Source organism: Euleptes europaea, chromosome 20 (genome assembly GCF_029931775.1).
Source record: "Euleptes europaea isolate rEulEur1 chromosome 20, rEulEur1.hap1, whole genome shotgun sequence".
NCBI lineage: Eukaryota > Metazoa > Chordata > Lepidosauria > Squamata > Sphaerodactylidae > Euleptes > Euleptes europaea.
In genome coordinates this window covers 16,833,175-16,851,352 of record NC_079331.1, presented here as the reverse complement: position 1 = coordinate 16,851,352, position 18,178 = coordinate 16,833,175, and the positions used below count along the sequence as shown (strand labels likewise).

Here is an 18,178-nt window from a genome sequence, read left to right as displayed (position 1 = left end):
ATTTGTAGCAAGTTCAGAAAACATAGAGGTATCAGGTTATTGTGAAAGCAGTCTAAAGTAATTTCTTCAGCTGGGGATGGGCGAATGAAAATAATTTTGTCTGTTTGTTTGCAGATTACCAAAAAAATCTCAGTGTGGGATTATTGGAGAGGTGGGCAAGCTGCGCATGTGCAGTTGAGCCAGTGATTCTCATGCTAGAGGTGACCTGACATGAGAAAAGTGGGCAAAAAGGAGGTGTGGGAGGGAAGAAGTGGCATGGGGAAGTTACGGAGGCGAGGTGGCACGAGCCAGCATGGCGTGGTGGTTAGAGGGCCGTACTGGGTCTGGGAAACCCAGATTCGAATTCCCACTCTGCCATGGAAACCCCGCTGGATGATCTTGGGCCAGTCATGCAATCTCAGCCGAACCTTCCTCACAAGGTTTTGAAGAGGATAAAATGGAGAGGATATAAGCCTCTTTGGGGTCTCCACTGGGGAGAAAAGTGGGCTATACCTGAAGTAAATAAATGATGGAGGTTTTTATGTTTTGTAATGTCTCCTGTGGTGTAGTGGCTAATCTGGAGAACCGGGTTTGATTCCCTACTCCTCCACACAAAGCCAGCTGGGTGACCTTGGGCTAGTCTCACTCTCTCAGCCCCACCTACCTCACAGGGTGTCTGTTGTGGGGAGGGGAAGGGAATGTGATTGTAAGCTGGCTTGAGTCTCCCTTAAGTGGCAGAGAAAGTCGGCATATAAAAACCAACTCTTTTTTTTTAGGTGGGGGTGATGCGTCTGTTCAGAAGATAGGTACAACTGTGCAGAGTTTGAGATCCTGCTCTGAGGAGGTGTTAGGGGGCCCGTGCTAGCTTTTTAAATGCTGCTTTCATTGGTTCTATCCTTTCGTACTCAGTACTTGAGAAAGCAAGGGGGCTTTATGTTGTGTTGGCGGGTCCTCACAACTGATGCACATATTTGATCATGGCATGGTTGTGAAAATCTCTGGAACACTATCTTTCTCACATGTTATGACTTTAACTGCTTTTCAAGAATGTGTGGACTTGAGGATGCTGTGCTCAAAATATGAAATCTCAAGGAAGAATCTTTCCCTGTTCTGCGAATCCTCATGTCTTGCCTAAATTCTATTGCCTCCATTTTATGGTCTTGAGTCTTCTACTTCCAGATCACTGTACAGATGACACATGAGAAGAGAACCTGTTTAAGGGGGTGGGGCTGTGGCTCAGTGATAGAGCATCTGCTTGGTTTGCAGAAGGTCCCAGGTTCACTCCCCGGCATCTCCAATTGAAGGAACTAGGCAAATAGGTGATGTGCGAGACCTCTGCCTGAGACCCTGGGGAGCCGCGGCCGGTCTGAGTAGACAATACTGACTTTGATGGACCAGGGGTCTGATTCAGTATAAGGCAGCTTCATGTGAGTTCCTTTCTTGGGGAGGGGCTGTGGCTCAGTGGTAGAGCATCTGCTGGGCATGCAGAAGGTCCCAGGTTCAATCCCCAGCATCTCCAGTTAAAGGGACTAGGCAGGTAGGTGATGTGAAAGACCTCTGCCCTCACACTGGAGAGCTGTTGCTGGTCTCAGAAAACAATACTGACTTTGATGGATCAAGGGTCTGATTCAGTATAAGGCAGCTTCATATGTTCTATTACCATATTATTGCTTAAGTCCCTAACAGAATATTTTGGATGCCAGTAAAGTATGGATTTAAACTTAGTGATCTAAAAGTCAAAATGAATTTTCCATGCATGACCTTCCTTGCTTACAAACAAAATTGTAAGCAAACAAAATTGTAAGCAAACAAAATTACATTATCAATCATGCTGTTAGCTTGCATGGTTCAGAAACCTTTAAAAAATACAAACCTTAGTTTCCTTATAGGCCTTGTCGAACATTATCTTTAGGAACTGTGGTCTGATCACCTCAGATTTCAACATTACTTGAATATGGTTATTGGTAGTCCTCTATACAGAAATGCAAGCAGTATGAAGTCTTTTTTGTGCTTACCCCGGTGACTTTTGGATAACAAAAAATTAATACAGACGTTCTGTAGTAGCCAGTTTTGACCTGCCAGACCTCTGTTGTACCAGCTTAAGCATGTTTGTTTTCAGAAGGATTCACGTATGAGGTAATGAATGATATGTTTGAGACAGCTAATGTTTGAGCATAGATGTATTGAGTGAAAGAACTGTATCACTAATGCATCTCTGTGCTCTTATTTCGAAAGGGCAATTTGAGGCACATCCCTGCAGCAGGTTAAACCACCTGAACAATTTGTTCATAAGCTGCAACGTTATGCAGAACAAATTGTTAGGAGCGCTGGTGTTTGAAAGCTTTTGGTGTCATGACGTCACAGTTCTTGCTGTCTGACCTTTTGGCTTTGAAAAGGATGGTGGGAGTGCCCAGGGTTCGGGGATTAGCCGGATCAAGGAGGAGGCAGAACCCAGGACTGCAGGGATCAGCACCATGATGAAGAGCAAATTGCTGAGAGCTAATTACTCATCTCTGCCTTCATTTGCTCTCAGTTGCCTTATTTCGGAAAACAGTTGCTGTGAGCTTTGTAATGTGGCTGAGGTATATTGAGGTTGGCCTCATGCTAGTGTAGGAGGAATGACATCGGAGACCATTGTACAGGTTGAGTATCCCTTATTCGGACATCCAATATCCGGACTGATCCGAAAACTGGACCTTTTGAGCTGGCATTCAGGCATTACTCACAGGACCTCAGCTGTGCCGCAAAATTATTAAAAAATATTGTTTAAAATTGACATTTAGGCTATGTATATAAAGTATACATAAAACATATATACAACATAAATGGATTTTGTGTTTAGACTTGGGTGCCATCCCCAAGATATCTCATTATGTATGTGCAAAAATTCCAAAAAATTCCAAAATAGGGAAAGGTCTGATGTACGGACCACCTCTGGCCCCAAGCAGTCCGGATAATGGATACTCAGCCTGTAGTAATTTAAATAGGATGATCATGGAATGTGGTAGTGGAAAGTACGGTCAAGTCACAGCTGATCAGTGGCGACCCCATAGGGTTTTCAAGGCAAGAGACGTTGGGAGGTGGTTTGCCATTGCCTGCCTCCGCGCGGCTGAGAGAGTTTGGAGAGAACTCTGACTGGCCCAGGGTCACCCAGCAGGCTTCATGTGGAAGAACGAGGAACCGAACCTGGTTCTCCAGATTAGAGTCCACCGCTCTTAACCACTACACCATGCTGGTTCTCAGGTAACGGAATAGGTTGCTGGGAAGGAGTTTGAACTCAAAACTCCTTTTTTAAACCTTTTCCTGCGTCGCACGAAGCTCGTCTTTTTAATCTGTCGGTAAACTGCCATTCAGTCGGTGGTGTGCATCTTGTCATATGCATAAGCTGTAACTTCCTTTGCCTGTGATACGAACAGTTTGCCAGCACATAACTCGGTTCTTTTACCTGTTTTGCCTTCGTCATCCCTGTTTAAAGCGTAAAGTGTTGTAACTAGCTTGTTATGAGACATGACTTCTTCCTTAGGGAATCTACTTTAAAAAAACGCTTCCTGAAATGTGCTATTCATGGATGATGGTCTAATTTAGAACTGTGACTGGCGTAGCATCAAGTGAATGAGTAAAATATAGCAACAGTTGAAAATAAAGAGCCGCACCAGGACAGTCTTATTCTTACGTCTTCTGTGTAGCGTACTGTGTGAGAATTGCTGTTAGTTTCCTCCCTGGATTCCCACCCCCTTTCCCTTCTGTTTTTAAATATTAAGGCTTTTTTGAGATACCCAATTTATACTGCAAAGTTTTGCTTATTTATTTGTAATTGGAGCTCAGAAAATGTTATACCATTTTTTGCTTATTTATTTATAATGGGAGCTCAGAAAACATTATACTGTTTTCATTATCTCATTTTTCGTGAAAGCGTCTTTGCATAAAACTAGGTCTTTTAAAAAAGCGCTCCGACAACATTTACAAAATACAGTAAAATGTGGATTTTCTTCTTTGGGTGTCATGAGGTGAAATTGCAGCGATTGCTGTCATGTTTGGCCTAAATTAGCTTGCCGTTCTGACAGATGTAACAACTAAGAGCCAGATCCACTGTTTTGATATGTCATTTTTTTTGGTCATATTTCATTGCCGAGAGATGAATGGAAGATTCATCACAACTAGTATAAAACAACTCTAGATGTCGTGTGTGTGTGTGTGCTCGCTTGAAATGCCGTAGTGGTTACAGAAGACAGTATCGCCACTCCTAAAATGCAGCCAGGCAAATCCAACCTCTTGTTGAAATACATCGGGTAAAGTTTGTATGTTTCAGTGTCGGTTTCAAAGATGCGCTTGTGGATAGTTGGAACTGTCTAAAGCAGGGGTGTTGAACTCAATTGTTACAAGGGCCGGATATGACATAAATGTCACTTGGTCGGACTGGGCCATGCCTCGCCGACCCAGATTTGGAGTGGGGGGGGGGGTTGGCGAGCGGGCAGGATAAGAGCTCTCGAGGGGCTGGGTCCGGCCCACGGGCCTTATGTTTGACACCCCTAGTCTAAAATATCAGGAGCATGCTTTGCGTGTGTGTGTGCCATCAAGCCATACGGTTTTCAAGGCAAGCGATGTCCAGAGGTGGTTTGCCATTGCCTGCCTCCGCGTCATGCCCCTGGTATTTCTTGGAGGTCTCCCATCCAAATACTGGCCAGGGCCAACCCCGTTTAGCTTCTGAGATCTGATGAGATCAGGCTAGCCTGGGCTCAGCCCCACCTACCTCACAAGGTGCCTGTTGTGGGGAGAGAAAGGGAAGGAAATTGTAAGCTGGTTTGAGTCTCCTTAAAAGGTAGAGAAAGACGGCATATAAAAACCAACTCTTCTTCTTCAGGTCTGCCTGGGCATAAGGGCTAATTTGCAGTTTTATACAAGTAACAGATCCAGTATCTTGTGGACCACACAGCAGCAAAATACTACTCTTCCTGAAATGGCACTCTTCTAGATGTCATCTCTACACCTATACATCAGCTTGGCAAATATGTCCACAAAGTCTTGTTTTCTAGATGACCTGAAAGACTGCCATTTCAGGAAGAGTAGTATTTCGCTGCTGTGTTGTCCACAACATACTGGATCTGCTACTTGTATAAAACTGCAACTTGTGCTATTAAGCTAATGTGGCAGTCTTTGTGCCCAATCCTAATAGATCTAGAACCAGTGACAGACTCTTAGGATCAAAGCAACTGTAAACTCACTTGTCTTGGGTTTTTGCACATTGGTAAGTGACAACAGGCAGGTGTAACAATACTTCAGAAATTAATAAATCACAAAATAGGGAAAACTTCACTTACGGAAGTGAAATCAAGATTGCTTTTTTTGTCTAAAGCATGCTTTCCCCAGCACAGCCAAAGTGATTTGCTTATAAATTTGAGCCTCATAGGAAAGAAACCTAGAATATAGTGCTGATACTCCCATTTGAAAACTTTTGACAGCTGTACTTGGCCAGGCAATAGGCAGCAGTCTTGTTTTAGGCAGTTGGCCAAATAGGCGTTCTCTGCCATCTTCTAAACTAAGATGCTGGAGCCAATCCAAAGCACTAGCATGTGGAGAAACATATGTATCTATCACTTACTGGCTTAATCTTCTTTAGTAACATTGGTGGCCACATCGGGTGGGTAGAGAGTTGTTTGCCACTTTTGGTGGGTGGCATAAGTTGTTTCATCCGGTGATACTTGAGTTAGTTGAAAGGAGACTAGCTCACTATTAACTGTTTTGCATGATTTAATTCGGCTGAATCCCTTCCAAGGCACCAGTTTTGTAAGCGTGGACATGTGGAGGAGTGGGGAATCAAACCCGGTTCTCCAGATTAGAGTCCACCACTCTTAACCACTACACCACACTGGCTTTCTTAAACTCATTTCTAGAGATCCAGCAAAGCGTAGTGGTTAGAAGCGGTGGACTCTAATCTGGAGAACCGGGTTTGATTCCCCACTCCTCCACATGATGCCTGCTGGGTGACCTCGGGCTAGTCACAGTTATCTCGCCTGGGTCTCCTGTACAAAATCTTCTGTTCATTCACGTTCAGCCGTACGATATGGGTGGTACCTTACTTTCCCTGAGCATGTTTTTGACACCTCCTGGAGGCTGGTCTGACTTGCATCGTTTCAAGGTTTTTTCATTTTACACATTGCTTTGGCAACAAGCAGTTCTTGAATAAGTTGAAATAGTGTACAGAAGTGCCAGCTGCCTAATGTATTGCAGAGGGCTTTGGAGGTGTAGAGAAGGAAGCTGAAAATAGGACAACCATGTGGGCCTTCCAGCAGCACTGCCATGAATTCACGATGGGTAGAAATGTTAGTCTGTCTAGCAGTAGAAAAGAGCCAGAGTCCAGTAGCACCTTAAAGACTAACAAAATTCCTGGCAGAGTATGAGCTTTCGTGAGTCACAGCTCACTCCTTCAGATAGATACAGCTAGAATGTGAGTCCGTCTGTCCTTAAGTAGAGAAGAGTGAATTCAGACACCCAATAGCAATAGCATGTCCGTGTCAATACCAGGTAAATGGTATTAGCAGGCATGATTGTATCAGGTGTGATACGCAGAGGGGTAGTAGGCATGGAGAAATCAGCATTGGTAATGTACAGGGATCCCAGGTCCCTCTTCAATCCAGGAGAATGCATTGTCTTGAGCTTCATTATTAGTTGTAATTCAGCAGTCTCTCTTTCTAGTCTCCCTTTGAAATCCCTTTGTAAGAGAACTGCTACTCTTAAGTCAGCAGCTGAATGTTCTTGGGGGTTAAAATGTTCACCCATGAATTTAGTAAGGCTTACATGTGGCCTGATAACGTAATAGCATCCTTTGTGCAGGTAGTAGCAAAAGAACCTGGAAGAAAGGGGATTGTTGAGGTGGCTGTGCAATAGGTACAGCCAAGCTAATCCTGGAAACAAATGCAGAAGATTGTTACAAACATAGTCTTGGAGAAGTCCAAGGACATTGGACGTGATGGTGTTGACACAAATCCTCTGAGTACATTGGATGAAATTTAAGAACATAAGAAAAGCCCTGCTGGATCAGACCAAGGCCCATCAAGTCCAGCAGTTCACACAGTGGCCAACCAGGTGCCTCCAGGAAGCCCACAAACAAAGCAACTGCAGCAGCATTCTCCTGCCTGTGCTCCATAGCACCTAATATAATAGGCATGCTCATCTGATCCTGAACCCTTGGTTCCAGGTAAGGATCCGAGATTAAGCATCTTTAAATTGGTTATGAATCCTGCAATGCAGGCAGTGAACTGTTTCATCACTTTCATTGTAGCTTGTAGTAGAAAAGGGCAAGAGTCCAGTAGCACCTTAAAGACTAATAAAAATATTTTCTGGTAGGGTATGAAGAAGTGAGCTGTGGCTCACGAAAGCTCATACCCTACCAGAAAATATTTTTGTTAGTCTTTAAGGTGCTACTGGACTCTTGCCCTTTTCTACTACTGCAGACAGACTAACACGGCTACCCACTGTGAATTGTAGCTTGTGGAGGTCCAAACTCTTGACAGCCTGACTCTGCATTTATGTTGTTTGGTCTGCAGTGCTGGTACAGTGCCCATGGGGTGCGATCCTGCACTCAAGTTAGGCCAGGACAGCAGATTGTAAGATTGGTCCATAATTCATTGTGATGAATGTAAGCTGCCTGATTGGAATACATTATCAAAACATGTCTTTGATTACAGTGGACGTAAGGCTCAATATCTGTGACATTGTAAGTCACTCAGAAAGGCCTGTTAAACCTGTTGAACAGGCTTCCTCGGGAGGTGGTAAGCTCTCCTTCCCTGGAGGTTTTTAAGAAGAGGTTAGATGGCCATCTGTCAGCAATGCTAATTCTGTGACCTTAGGCAGATGATGAGAGGGAACGCATCTTGGCCATCTTCTGGTCACTAGGGGTGGGGTGGGGGAGGTAGTTGTGAATTTCCTGCATTGGGCAGGGGTTTGGACTTGATGGCCCTGGTGGTCCCTTCCAACTCTATGATTCTATGAATCTAAATTTCCCTGCCACTGAATGTTTTGTGTATGTGTGTGCAATGGAGCTATGTGCAAATTTTACTTATGACTTTAAGCACACTCGACAGCTGGCAATGTACCTGTGTCTTAGAACAGCGCATTACTCACCGCATGTTGTCCTGTGGTTTCAAGTTGTGAATTCCTGTTTCAGTCTTGGTACTTTTAAGAGAATAAATTTGAGACAGGCCAGTAAAAGGTGACAGCAAGCTCTCCCTGCACTGTGTTGACTTTCTGTACGTACGAGTACAGTTTTTAAAAGTGAGATTAGCAAATATTGGTTTAAATGGTTTGCTATTTTCTAAGCCATTTCTAAGTGGCAGTTTTTAAAACTTCCCATGGAAGATGGCATGAAGTATAAGAATCGCACTTTACAACTATATATAGTGCAATTCTTATACTTCATGACATCTTCCATGAGAAGTTTTAAAAACTGCCACTTAGAAATGGCTTAGAAAATAGCAAACCATTTAAACCAATATTTGCTAATCTCACTTTAATAAACTATATCGGAGGTACTAAATGGTAGATTTAAAAATATTCCCTTTGAGAAAAGAATATGTGTATGTGGCTTGAGTCAATATGACACGCTACAGCATATAATGATACATTGTCATCTGCACCACGGCCTCCGTAAGAAAATAATTCTACCCTTGATTGATAAAATGAAATCTAGCCAAGAATTGTCTGTATGCCAGTTTTTATTGAATGATTCTATTCCTGAAGTCACTTTAAAGGTGGCGAAATTTCTGATGGAAGTTGTCAAAACTAGGACCAAAGTTTAAACTGTATTTAAACTGAAAATGAATGGACAGAGAAGCTGTATTTAAACTGAAAATGAATGGACAGAGAATTTTGTGCACTGCTAATGTTATGTTTCTGGGTATACACCAATAAAGGTTGAATGGATTATAAACTATATAATACCAAATATTTTTGAAACTTCTGTTTTTTGGTCCGCCCTTTTCTCTTTTTTTCTAAAACAGTGTAGTGATCAAATTGTCAGATGAGGATCTGAGAAACCCAGGTTGGAATCCCCGCCCTGCCATGGGAGCTTACTGGGTGACCTTGAGCCAGTAACATGATCTCAGTCTAATCTACCCCACAGAAAGGAGAAGAGAATAATGAAAGCTGTTTTGGGTCCCCATCAGGGTAGAAGTTGGGGTATAAATGAAGTAAATTAAACAAATATTGAACCAAGTATATATTTTTCTGCTTCCTTATGCTTCTGTAGACTGACAGCTGGGATGTCATCTGATATTCCTCAGAGGGTTCGACTTGGTGGCCAGGCTTTGTTTTCTCTGCTCTGCTTACACAGAAGATTAGCATTCACTTTTCGAACTTGGACCCCGTCTGCTGAGAAAAGCATTGCCCTTTCTGCCTCTTACCATCTTGGCATTCTAGGTTTTTGATGCCACTTTGCAAAAGATTCAACATACAAGTAACCGCGGAAGCAGCCTTCAGCCCTCCAAAGCCTGTGCCCCAAAAGTCCCTTTTGATTTTGGCCACAACAGATTAGAAGAAGAGGAGGAGTTGTTTTTTATATGCCAACTTTCTCTACCTTTTAAGGAGAATCAAACCGGCTTACAAACTGCTTCCCTTCCTCTCCCCACAGCAGACACCTTGTGAGGTAGGTGGGGCTGAGAGAGCTCTAGAAGAACTGTGGCTAACCCAAGGTCACCCATATGACTGCTGCTTCTTAGTAAATGTTTGGATTGTTTCTCAGCTGTCTGTTTTAATGGGTTTTGATAGGCAGGGATTTATTTATTCCCAATCCCTGTCACCTTCAGCATGGGCCTCAGACTGGAAGCCAAGAGGACCCTCTAATGCCAGCACTGTTATGCGCTAACTGGGCTAAAGGAGCAATAACCGTCGGCATTCACAATTACCCTAATCATTGCAGGTGTCCTAAGCCTCAAAAAGACTGGGGACCCCTGATTTAGAGGAACTAACCTCTGCTTCCTAAAATGTCAAGCTGTACTCAAAGGAAGCTGTGTGTTGGCAGGATCCCACAGATATGGTGGTAGAAGAGTTGGGGGAAAAGGAATAAGGGAAGAGAAGGTGCAGCCAGAGTTTTGGTCTTACGTGAGGCCGTGCAATTAACCTGCTCTAGCTCCATACAAAGACTGCTGTCACAACTGCATCCACAGACCAAGGCAATAATGCTGCACAATGTCTGGTGTACCTTGAGATTGCGTTCGTAGGCAGGGCCAGTCTGTACGAGTAAGGTTTTTCCCCATTGCTCTGGATGTATTAGCCCACCAAGGGACCTTTGCACAAGTGTGGTGTAGTGGTTAAGAGCGGTAGTTTGGAGCGGTGGACTCTGATCTGGAGAACCGGGTTTGATTCCCCCACTCCTCCACATGAGCGGTGGAGGCTAATCTGGTGAATGGGATTTGTTTGCAGTCACAGTTCTCCTAGAGCTCTCTCAGTCCCACCTACCTCACAGGGTGTCCATTGTGGAGAGGGGAAGGAAAGGTGATTGTAAGCCAGTTTGGTTCTTCCTTAAGTGGTTGAGAAAGTCGGCATATAAAACCCAACACTTCTTCCTTCTACCTGTAATATTTTCCCCCTCATGGTTGCCCTTATCCCCACCCCGGTTTCTCGGAAAAAGCAAAAAATGCTAAACTGAACTCAAATGGTGGGTTTGGCTGTGTCAGGAACTCTCACACCATAACAATGCGTAGGGGAGGAAGTACAGGCAATAATTCCTGGTTGGTAAGCTTTCCAATGGGAGCGTGGACAGCGAAATACACCAGACCGTCTCATTTTCCTCATACCTCTGCATTAATTCAGGTGCAATGTAGAGGTGTCTCCTTAGTACTAAGATCCTCTTGTAGAAGAGAATGACAAAGTGAATGCAATATTAATTTTGGTTGTCCTCGCTACATACTACAGCAGTTACGTTGGGTTTCACCTTTCTCTGACCTGTGTAATTAGTATCCATAGGTAAGAAATGCTTCAGAAATACCAGGACAATCATTCTGCAGCGTGCTGCAACTCAAAGAGCACATTATGTAAGTGGTGTTCGTCAGCCAGTAGTGTGTACCTTCCTGAATCTAACACGCCTTGATGTAATAAGGGGATAGTAGTCATACCCACATGTGTGTGCTGTTAAATTAGACCTTCCCCCCCAGCCACACACAGCTGTATAAATAAATAAATAAATTTTATTTGCAGCTAGTATGCCAGAGATTAAGTAAAATCAGTGCTTGCCTCCCTACCTCCCACCCCCCAGTTTATGATCTATTTGAGGGTGGATAGCCGAACCAATTATATGTTATGGTTAGCATTATCTGCTGCAGTAAGCACTTATATACGGCGACCACCTTTTATATTAATTGGGGCTGTTTTATGGTTTTATATATTTTATTGTTTTGTTATATTGTAAAATTTTAATGTTGTAACCTGCCCTGAGCCCGGCCGAGGGAGGGAGGGCTAGAAGTACGAAAAATAAATAAATAAATAAATAAATAAAATAAAACAGGTAAAACAAACTGACAATACAGATGTTTTACAACCACGGCCAACAAAATTAGGTATCACCCAATTTTACATTTCCACAAATTAAGGATGTACATTAAGGCGACGTAGCTTCATTGCTACTGCACAATATTTTGCGACCTGGGTAGTGATTGGTGAGCTGTCTCCCAGCAGAAACCTTTTGTTCCATTCACCCTCCTCACCAGAGTCCATTTCCCTAATCGAAAAGTCAATAATATTGAAGTGGGCTGACTTGTAGAGGGGACATCTAAAAAATACATTCTCGATGGTTCCCAGCTCCCCTGTGTTACAGGGGCAAAGTCTCTCCGCTCTGGGGATCTTCTTAAATCTCCCTTCTAATATGGTAGGGCTGGACCTCTGGTCAGTGTAGAGTTTCCCCCCAATATGTGTTCCTTTCTAGGGAGTATAAATATGCAGCTGGTGCTAGAATATTCCTGGAATGTTGAGGTGCTATAAATGCAGGGGATCTCAAGAGATCTGTTTGACGCTCCGTATCTTTGACTCTGCACAGCTGTATTTCACCGTCTGAACCAATGATGAGTGCCAATGTTTACAACGTGCTCTGCATCTCTGGGCCCTCGGCATTAGCCTGTAGTAGTGGAACAAAGTTTGAGTCTGGCGGCACCTTAAAGACCAAAAGAATGTTCCAGAGTGAGTCAGGCCTCGCTTTTGTGAGTCAAATGCCAAAGTGAGATCTGACTCATGAAAGTTTACGCCCTGGAAAAGGTGGTTGGTCTTTGAGGTGCTGCTGGACTCTAATTTTGTTCCTAAAACAAGGAAGACTTTAATGTTCTGCCTTGGATCCTGAGATGCTCAGGAGAGAGGTGGGTATATAAATATTGCAAATATATAAATATGTCAGGAATATTCAGAAGAAGAGGAAGAGTTGGTTTTCATATGCCGACGTTCTCTAACTTTTAAGGAGTATGAAACCGGCTTACAATCTCCTTCCCTTCCTCTCCCCACAACAGACACTTGTGAGGTGGGTGGGGCTGAGAGCGTTCCGAGAGAACTGTGACTAGCCCAAGGTCACCCAGCTGGCTTAACGTTGAACTCCATTGCCAGTGATGGAGCCAGCGTGGTGTAGTGGTTAAGAGCAGCGGACTCTAATCTGGTGAACCGAGTTGGTTTCCCCACTCCTCCAGATGTAGCCTGCTGGGTGACCTTGGGCCAGTCACAGTCCTCTCCAAAGTCTTTCAGCCCCACCTACCTTACAAGGTGCCTGTTGTGGGGGAAGGCGATTGAAAGCTGCTTTGAGACTCCTTAAAGGTAGAAAAAAGTGTATAAAAACCAGTTCTTCTCAGTAAAGGTTGGATTGTTTCTCAGCTGTCTCTGTTTTAATGGGTTTTGATAGGCAGGGATTTACTTATTCCCAACCCCTATCACCTTCAGCATGGTCCTAAGACTGGAAGGAAGCTAAGAGGACCCTCCAATTCCTCTAGCCAGGGTAAAGGAGCAAAAACCAACCCGGCTCACCAGGTTAGAGTCCTCTGCTCATGTGGAAGAGTGGGGAATCAACCCCCCCGGCTCTCCAGATTAGGGTCTGCCCCTCTTAACCACTACACCACGCTGACTCAAACAATATCTTGCTCCAGTAACATTATTCTATACCTTTTTTAAAAAAGTTTCAGCAGAATGTCACGGCCATCTCCTCCTTTGGGGGGTGAACAGAATGTGAAATGTAGTCTGTGACTAATCCCCTCTTGCTGTTACCTCTCATTAACTGTGAGATGGTTTGCGGCGGGGTGGGTGTGGTCGCGCCACTTCCTGATGGGGCTTTAAAGGCAAGGGCATTTTGTGACAGTTGGCTTGGAAGATTCAGGTGTATATTCCAGTGGACTGTTTTTTCCTCCTTTGCTGAAAAGCCTCTGAAAATTACAAACCCTTAAATGTTCTTTTTTCTTTCCCCCTTTTTTCTTTTTTAAAACATTTTATTTTTTACAGCTATAAACAAACCAGAGAAAAAGAAATAAAAATGAAAACTGAATCAATCAATCGACCTTTATTGGCATATACTCAGAAACATGACGTAAGCAGTACACAAAATTCACTGTCCATACATTTTCGATTTAAATATGGTTTACACTTTAGTCCTTATATTGACAAATTCCCTCAAAAATTTTGCCACCTTTAAAGTGACTTCAGGAATAGTATCATTCAGCAAAAACCGGCATACAGAGAATTCTTGGCTAGATTTCATTTTATCAATCAAGGGTAGAATTGTTTTTTTACAAGGACTGTCATGCAGGTCACAATTTATGATTATATGCTGTAGCGTGTCGTGTTGACTCAAGCTGCATACACATAATCTTTTCTCAAAAGGAGTGAAAGCTGTATCAAAACAGTAAGTACAAATATATCAGAAGACAAAGAAGAAGAAAGAATATACATATAATATAATAAACTATGGTATAAAGGTAAAGGTGCCAGTACTGGGTCATTACTGCACATCCCGATATTTACTAGGCAGACACTGTTTACGGGGTGGTTGGCCATTGCCTGCCCCAGTTATCTCCACTTTACTCCCAGCAAGCCGGGTACTCATTTTACCGACCTCGGAAGGATGGAAGGCTGAGTCAACCTTGAGCCGGCTACCTGAAGCCGACTTCTGTCGGGATCGAACTCAGGTTGTGAGCAGAGCTTGGACTGCAGTACTGCAGCTTACCACTCTGTGCATAATAAACAATAAATGATGATAGCAGTTACAAACAGTAAATAGGGATATAATAATGAGCACGGAATAGTGATTCTCATTATAATCTTAGCTTAAATCTTATACAATACTTGATGAGCCCGATAATGATGTTAAACAATGTTATAAGATGAATTGTAATGAAATAGAATGGATTAAAAAAAATCTTGTGGTGGCACAAGCCCTTAAATCGCAATTATTTAGTAGAGAGCCAGCCTGATGTAGTGGTTAATGTGTCGGACTGGGATCTGGGAAACCCAGGTTCGAATGCCCACTCTGCCCCGGAAACTTGCTGGGTGACCATGGGCCAGTCACACACTCTCAGCCTCTGTGTGTCACCCAGCAGGCTTCTTGTGGAGGAGTGGGGAAACCAACCCGGTTCACCAGATTAGCCTTTGCTGCTCATGTGGAGGAGTGGGGGATCAAACCCGGTTCTCCAGATCAGAGTCCACCGCTCTTAAGCACTACACCAAGCTGACTTGGGTTCTAATCCCCAAACAGCCAGAGAGTTCAGTGGGCCAATAACACCCTTTCTAGCCTAATTGGTACCACAGGGTCATTATGAGGGTAAAGTTGGGGGAGAACATATAGGTCTTGAGCATCTTAGAAGGAGGGGTAGAGTGGCCAGTTTGTTTTTTGAGGGCGGTCCCTGGGGAGGGTGGAGTTTGGGGAGGATGTGATGTCATATCTGGGTGATGCTCTAGGAATTTCTCCTAATCTCTGTGGTAAAGACCATAGAGATATGGGGAAATTCTTAAGAGTGTTGCAATGGAAACCATTTTCCAGTTGTTTCCCCCCCTCCAGCTCCTTGATTTCTGAAACGTGGGGGATTGGAGCTGAGGGTGGGGGTTTACATGCCAAGAGTGGACAAATGACAAGCCTAGGGTGAGAGGGATTTAAAAAGATCAAATACAAATAAACTTGGAACTGGTGCCGGAGAAAGAGACCTTGATTCTGTAGCTGAGTTGTCAATTGTGCGTATGCCGTGTAAGAATCCTTCAGAAAACAGGATCACATGTACTGCGAGAAAAGTGAAGTGAATAGCTCTATGCGGGATGGTCGCCCCGTAAGCGCACAAGTTTTTGGTGTGCAGGCTTTTCTTTTTTTATGTGGACAGTGACACTGGTCTACATTTGGAGAGAGCTTGCAAGCTGTGAAAAAGTGTTGGATTGGTAATTGGCTTGCTAGTGATGTGCGAAAACTTGCAAGTTTTACCGTAATGAACATAACCTTGAATTTCTCAGCTATTTGTCAGTCTGCATGTACCTGTGAAATAATCTGTTGGGAAAATGAAGCACAGCATGGAGACGTATCAGATGCATTTATTTTTAAATGGCAATCCAAATAAGCTGTTTTTTAAGCATGCACACACATACAGAGTTGTTCTTGTCAGGAGCTACACTATTGTCAGGAAGAGAAGACTGCAACATATAATAGTTTGACATAGAAGTAGACCCAGAAATTCCGGACTTTGGTGTGCTTTAACTTCTTGGTGCATTGTGTTGGAAGACGCTATTTTCTGCCTCATTTCATCATGTTTGCCACAAAGCAGAACAGATAAACACTTGGAATGAGTAAACGTGTTGCGCTTGTGTAATACAATGGAATTGCGCCTGAAAAAAAGAGCTACTACTATTTTGCCCCTAATGGAGTGTAAAATAACTCTGCCATTCATGACATTTGCTTTGAAAGAGTGCCATAGTTCCATTAAGGGGCTTGCTCAGGATTTTAAAAAGGAGCCGTTGACTTTTTTTGTGCGTTCTCATTCACTAGGCGATGAATGCAAACCTTGACATGGCTTCTGTGGATGAATTGCATAGACCAACTTCGTGATGTGAGCCCTTCGGACAGGGCACCGTGAAAGCTTCATATGACCTAGTTCACCAAGCATCTTTCTGATTAAGGAAAAAAATAGTTTTGTCTCACTAATGACTTCCAGAGTAGAAGTCAAATGATGTGAAAATGTACTTCGGACAACTTAAAACTGATTTTAGTCTTCCTTTCCTTTCCAGGCTTCGACGGCTACACGGTGAACAGACTGTGGCTTTAGTCCAGAGAGAACTGCCTACCATGCGCTAGGACACAGAGTTTGCGGATTATTTCACTTTAGTGCTTGCGGATTACAAAGAGGGAAACAGTGAAAATGGGGAGGAAGAAAATACAGATCACAAGAATAATGGACGAACGAAACAGACAGGTGAGAAATGAGGGTTCCTTGGGGAATACGTTCACCATACGTTCATTTTTTAAATGATCAATTGCCGTTCAGAATAGAACTGTTGACTCTGTTCTCCTTGCTTTTGTCATGCCCTAAGTCTGCATTTGATTGTGAAAGTTGTGAAAACTGCATCTCCTTGTGCTTGGCAGAATCTAGTAAAACTTAGGCTGTTGAACGTGGAGGAGCCACCAGCGAGGAAGGGCTGTGGCTCAGATGAGTAGTAGAGCATTTGCTTTGCATGCAGAAGGCCCCAGGTTCGATCCCTGGCATCTCCAGTTTAAATAGATCAGGTAGCAGGTGATATAAAAGATCTCCACTTGAGAGCCAGCGCGGTGTAGCGGCGGACTCTAATCTGGAGAACTGGGTTTGTTTTCCTTGCTGCTCCACATGAAGCCTGCTGGGTGACCTTGGGCCAATCACAATTCTGCCCAACGCTCTCAGCCCCACCTACCTCACAAGGTGTCTGTTGTGGGGAAGGGAAGGCCGTTGTGTCTGTGTGAGACGAATGCAGCTGCTCCTCCTCTCCTCTTTGCTCATTGTTCCTGAACCCTTCTACGTTGTGCGTACATGGCTGGTCTCATTCCTTCAACCCTCAATATGGGAGCCAGCGTGACATAGTAGGTAAAGTGTTAACCAGAATCTGGGAGATCCAGGTTCAAATCCCCTCTTCTGCCAAGCTCACTGGGTGCCCTTGGGCCAATCAGACTCTCAGCCTAACCCACCTCACAGGGTCGTTGTGAGGATAAAATGAAGAAGGGGAGAATGATGTAAGCTGCTGTTGTTCCTCACTGAAGAGAAGGGTGAGGGTATAAATAAAATTAATTAATGAAATAATAAATAATTGTAACCCCTAAATCAAGTTAAAAAGCAGACGAGCTGCAAAAAAGAGTCTCCTAGAACTTTTTCCAGCAATTAAAATCCTTCGGGCTTTCTTTAGCCCTCACCAATAAAATGTGTTACATTGCTATGAAGAAAATCTTCAGTGAGGATTGAGGTGTCATTGACGTAGTGTTTCACCCTAAATAAACCACATTAATGTAACCAAAAGTGTGATTTAATGGCACCCCCCTTCCCATTTAGCGCTGGCCAAACAAATGTGGTTATTGATTGAAGATATTTGCCACTACCTGGTGAATTGATAAACTGTGTGCGTGTTTGGGGGATAAATCTTTTAGTAAAGTTTCCTCTAACAGCAAGGTACCAATTAGAAGTGTAGTTTGTTTTTTTAAAAATTAAAAGCCTAAGTAGCAAGATCAAAGAACATGAGTTTGATCACTGAGAATGGTTATCAAGATTTAGTTAAATGTTCTAGAGTGCTAGCTGTGTTAGTGTATTGCAACAAAAAATAAAGAATCTTCTGGCATACTGTACGATTTACCGCAACATAAACTTTCTAACATCATGTAAAGAGAAGAGTCACTGGAAAAGACCATAATGCTAGGAAAAGTTGAAGGCTGCAGGAAAAGAGGAAGACCCAACAAGAGTTGGATTGACTCAGTTTGCAAGACCTGAGCAAGGCTGTTAAGGATAGGACTCATTGGAGGACATTGATTCATAGGGTCACCATGAGTTGGAAGCAACTTGACGGCACTTAACACATACGCAAGCTTTTGTGAATGAGGGGCTGTCTCATCAGATGTACAAACCATATCATCAGAGCTATATACATTGGATTTGGAGAGAGAGAGAGAAAATTGCAAACAGCAGTAGTAAGTAAATCTTTCCTGCTTTTCAGCCAGATGGTAACGTAGAAATATACATTTGATAGTGTGGGG

General features: G+C 43.4%; 1 protein-coding gene across 3 annotated transcripts in view; it reads left to right on the top strand.

Annotated features, from left to right (window-relative positions):
• Positions 1 to 16,232: 16,232 nt before the first annotated feature.
• The window catches only part of MEF2A (myocyte enhancer factor 2A), a 60,061-nt gene continuing 58,115 nt past the window's right edge, over positions 16,233 to 18,178 (top strand). For all 3 annotated transcript variants that reach the window (XM_056865799.1, XM_056865800.1, XM_056865801.1), the window contains exon 1: positions 16,233 to 16,382. In XM_056865799.1, coding sequence (XP_056721777.1) covers positions 16,329 to 16,382 — 54 coding nt within the window. In that variant the 5' untranslated portion in view covers positions 16,233 to 16,328. The remainder of the gene's footprint in view (positions 16,383 to 18,178) is intronic.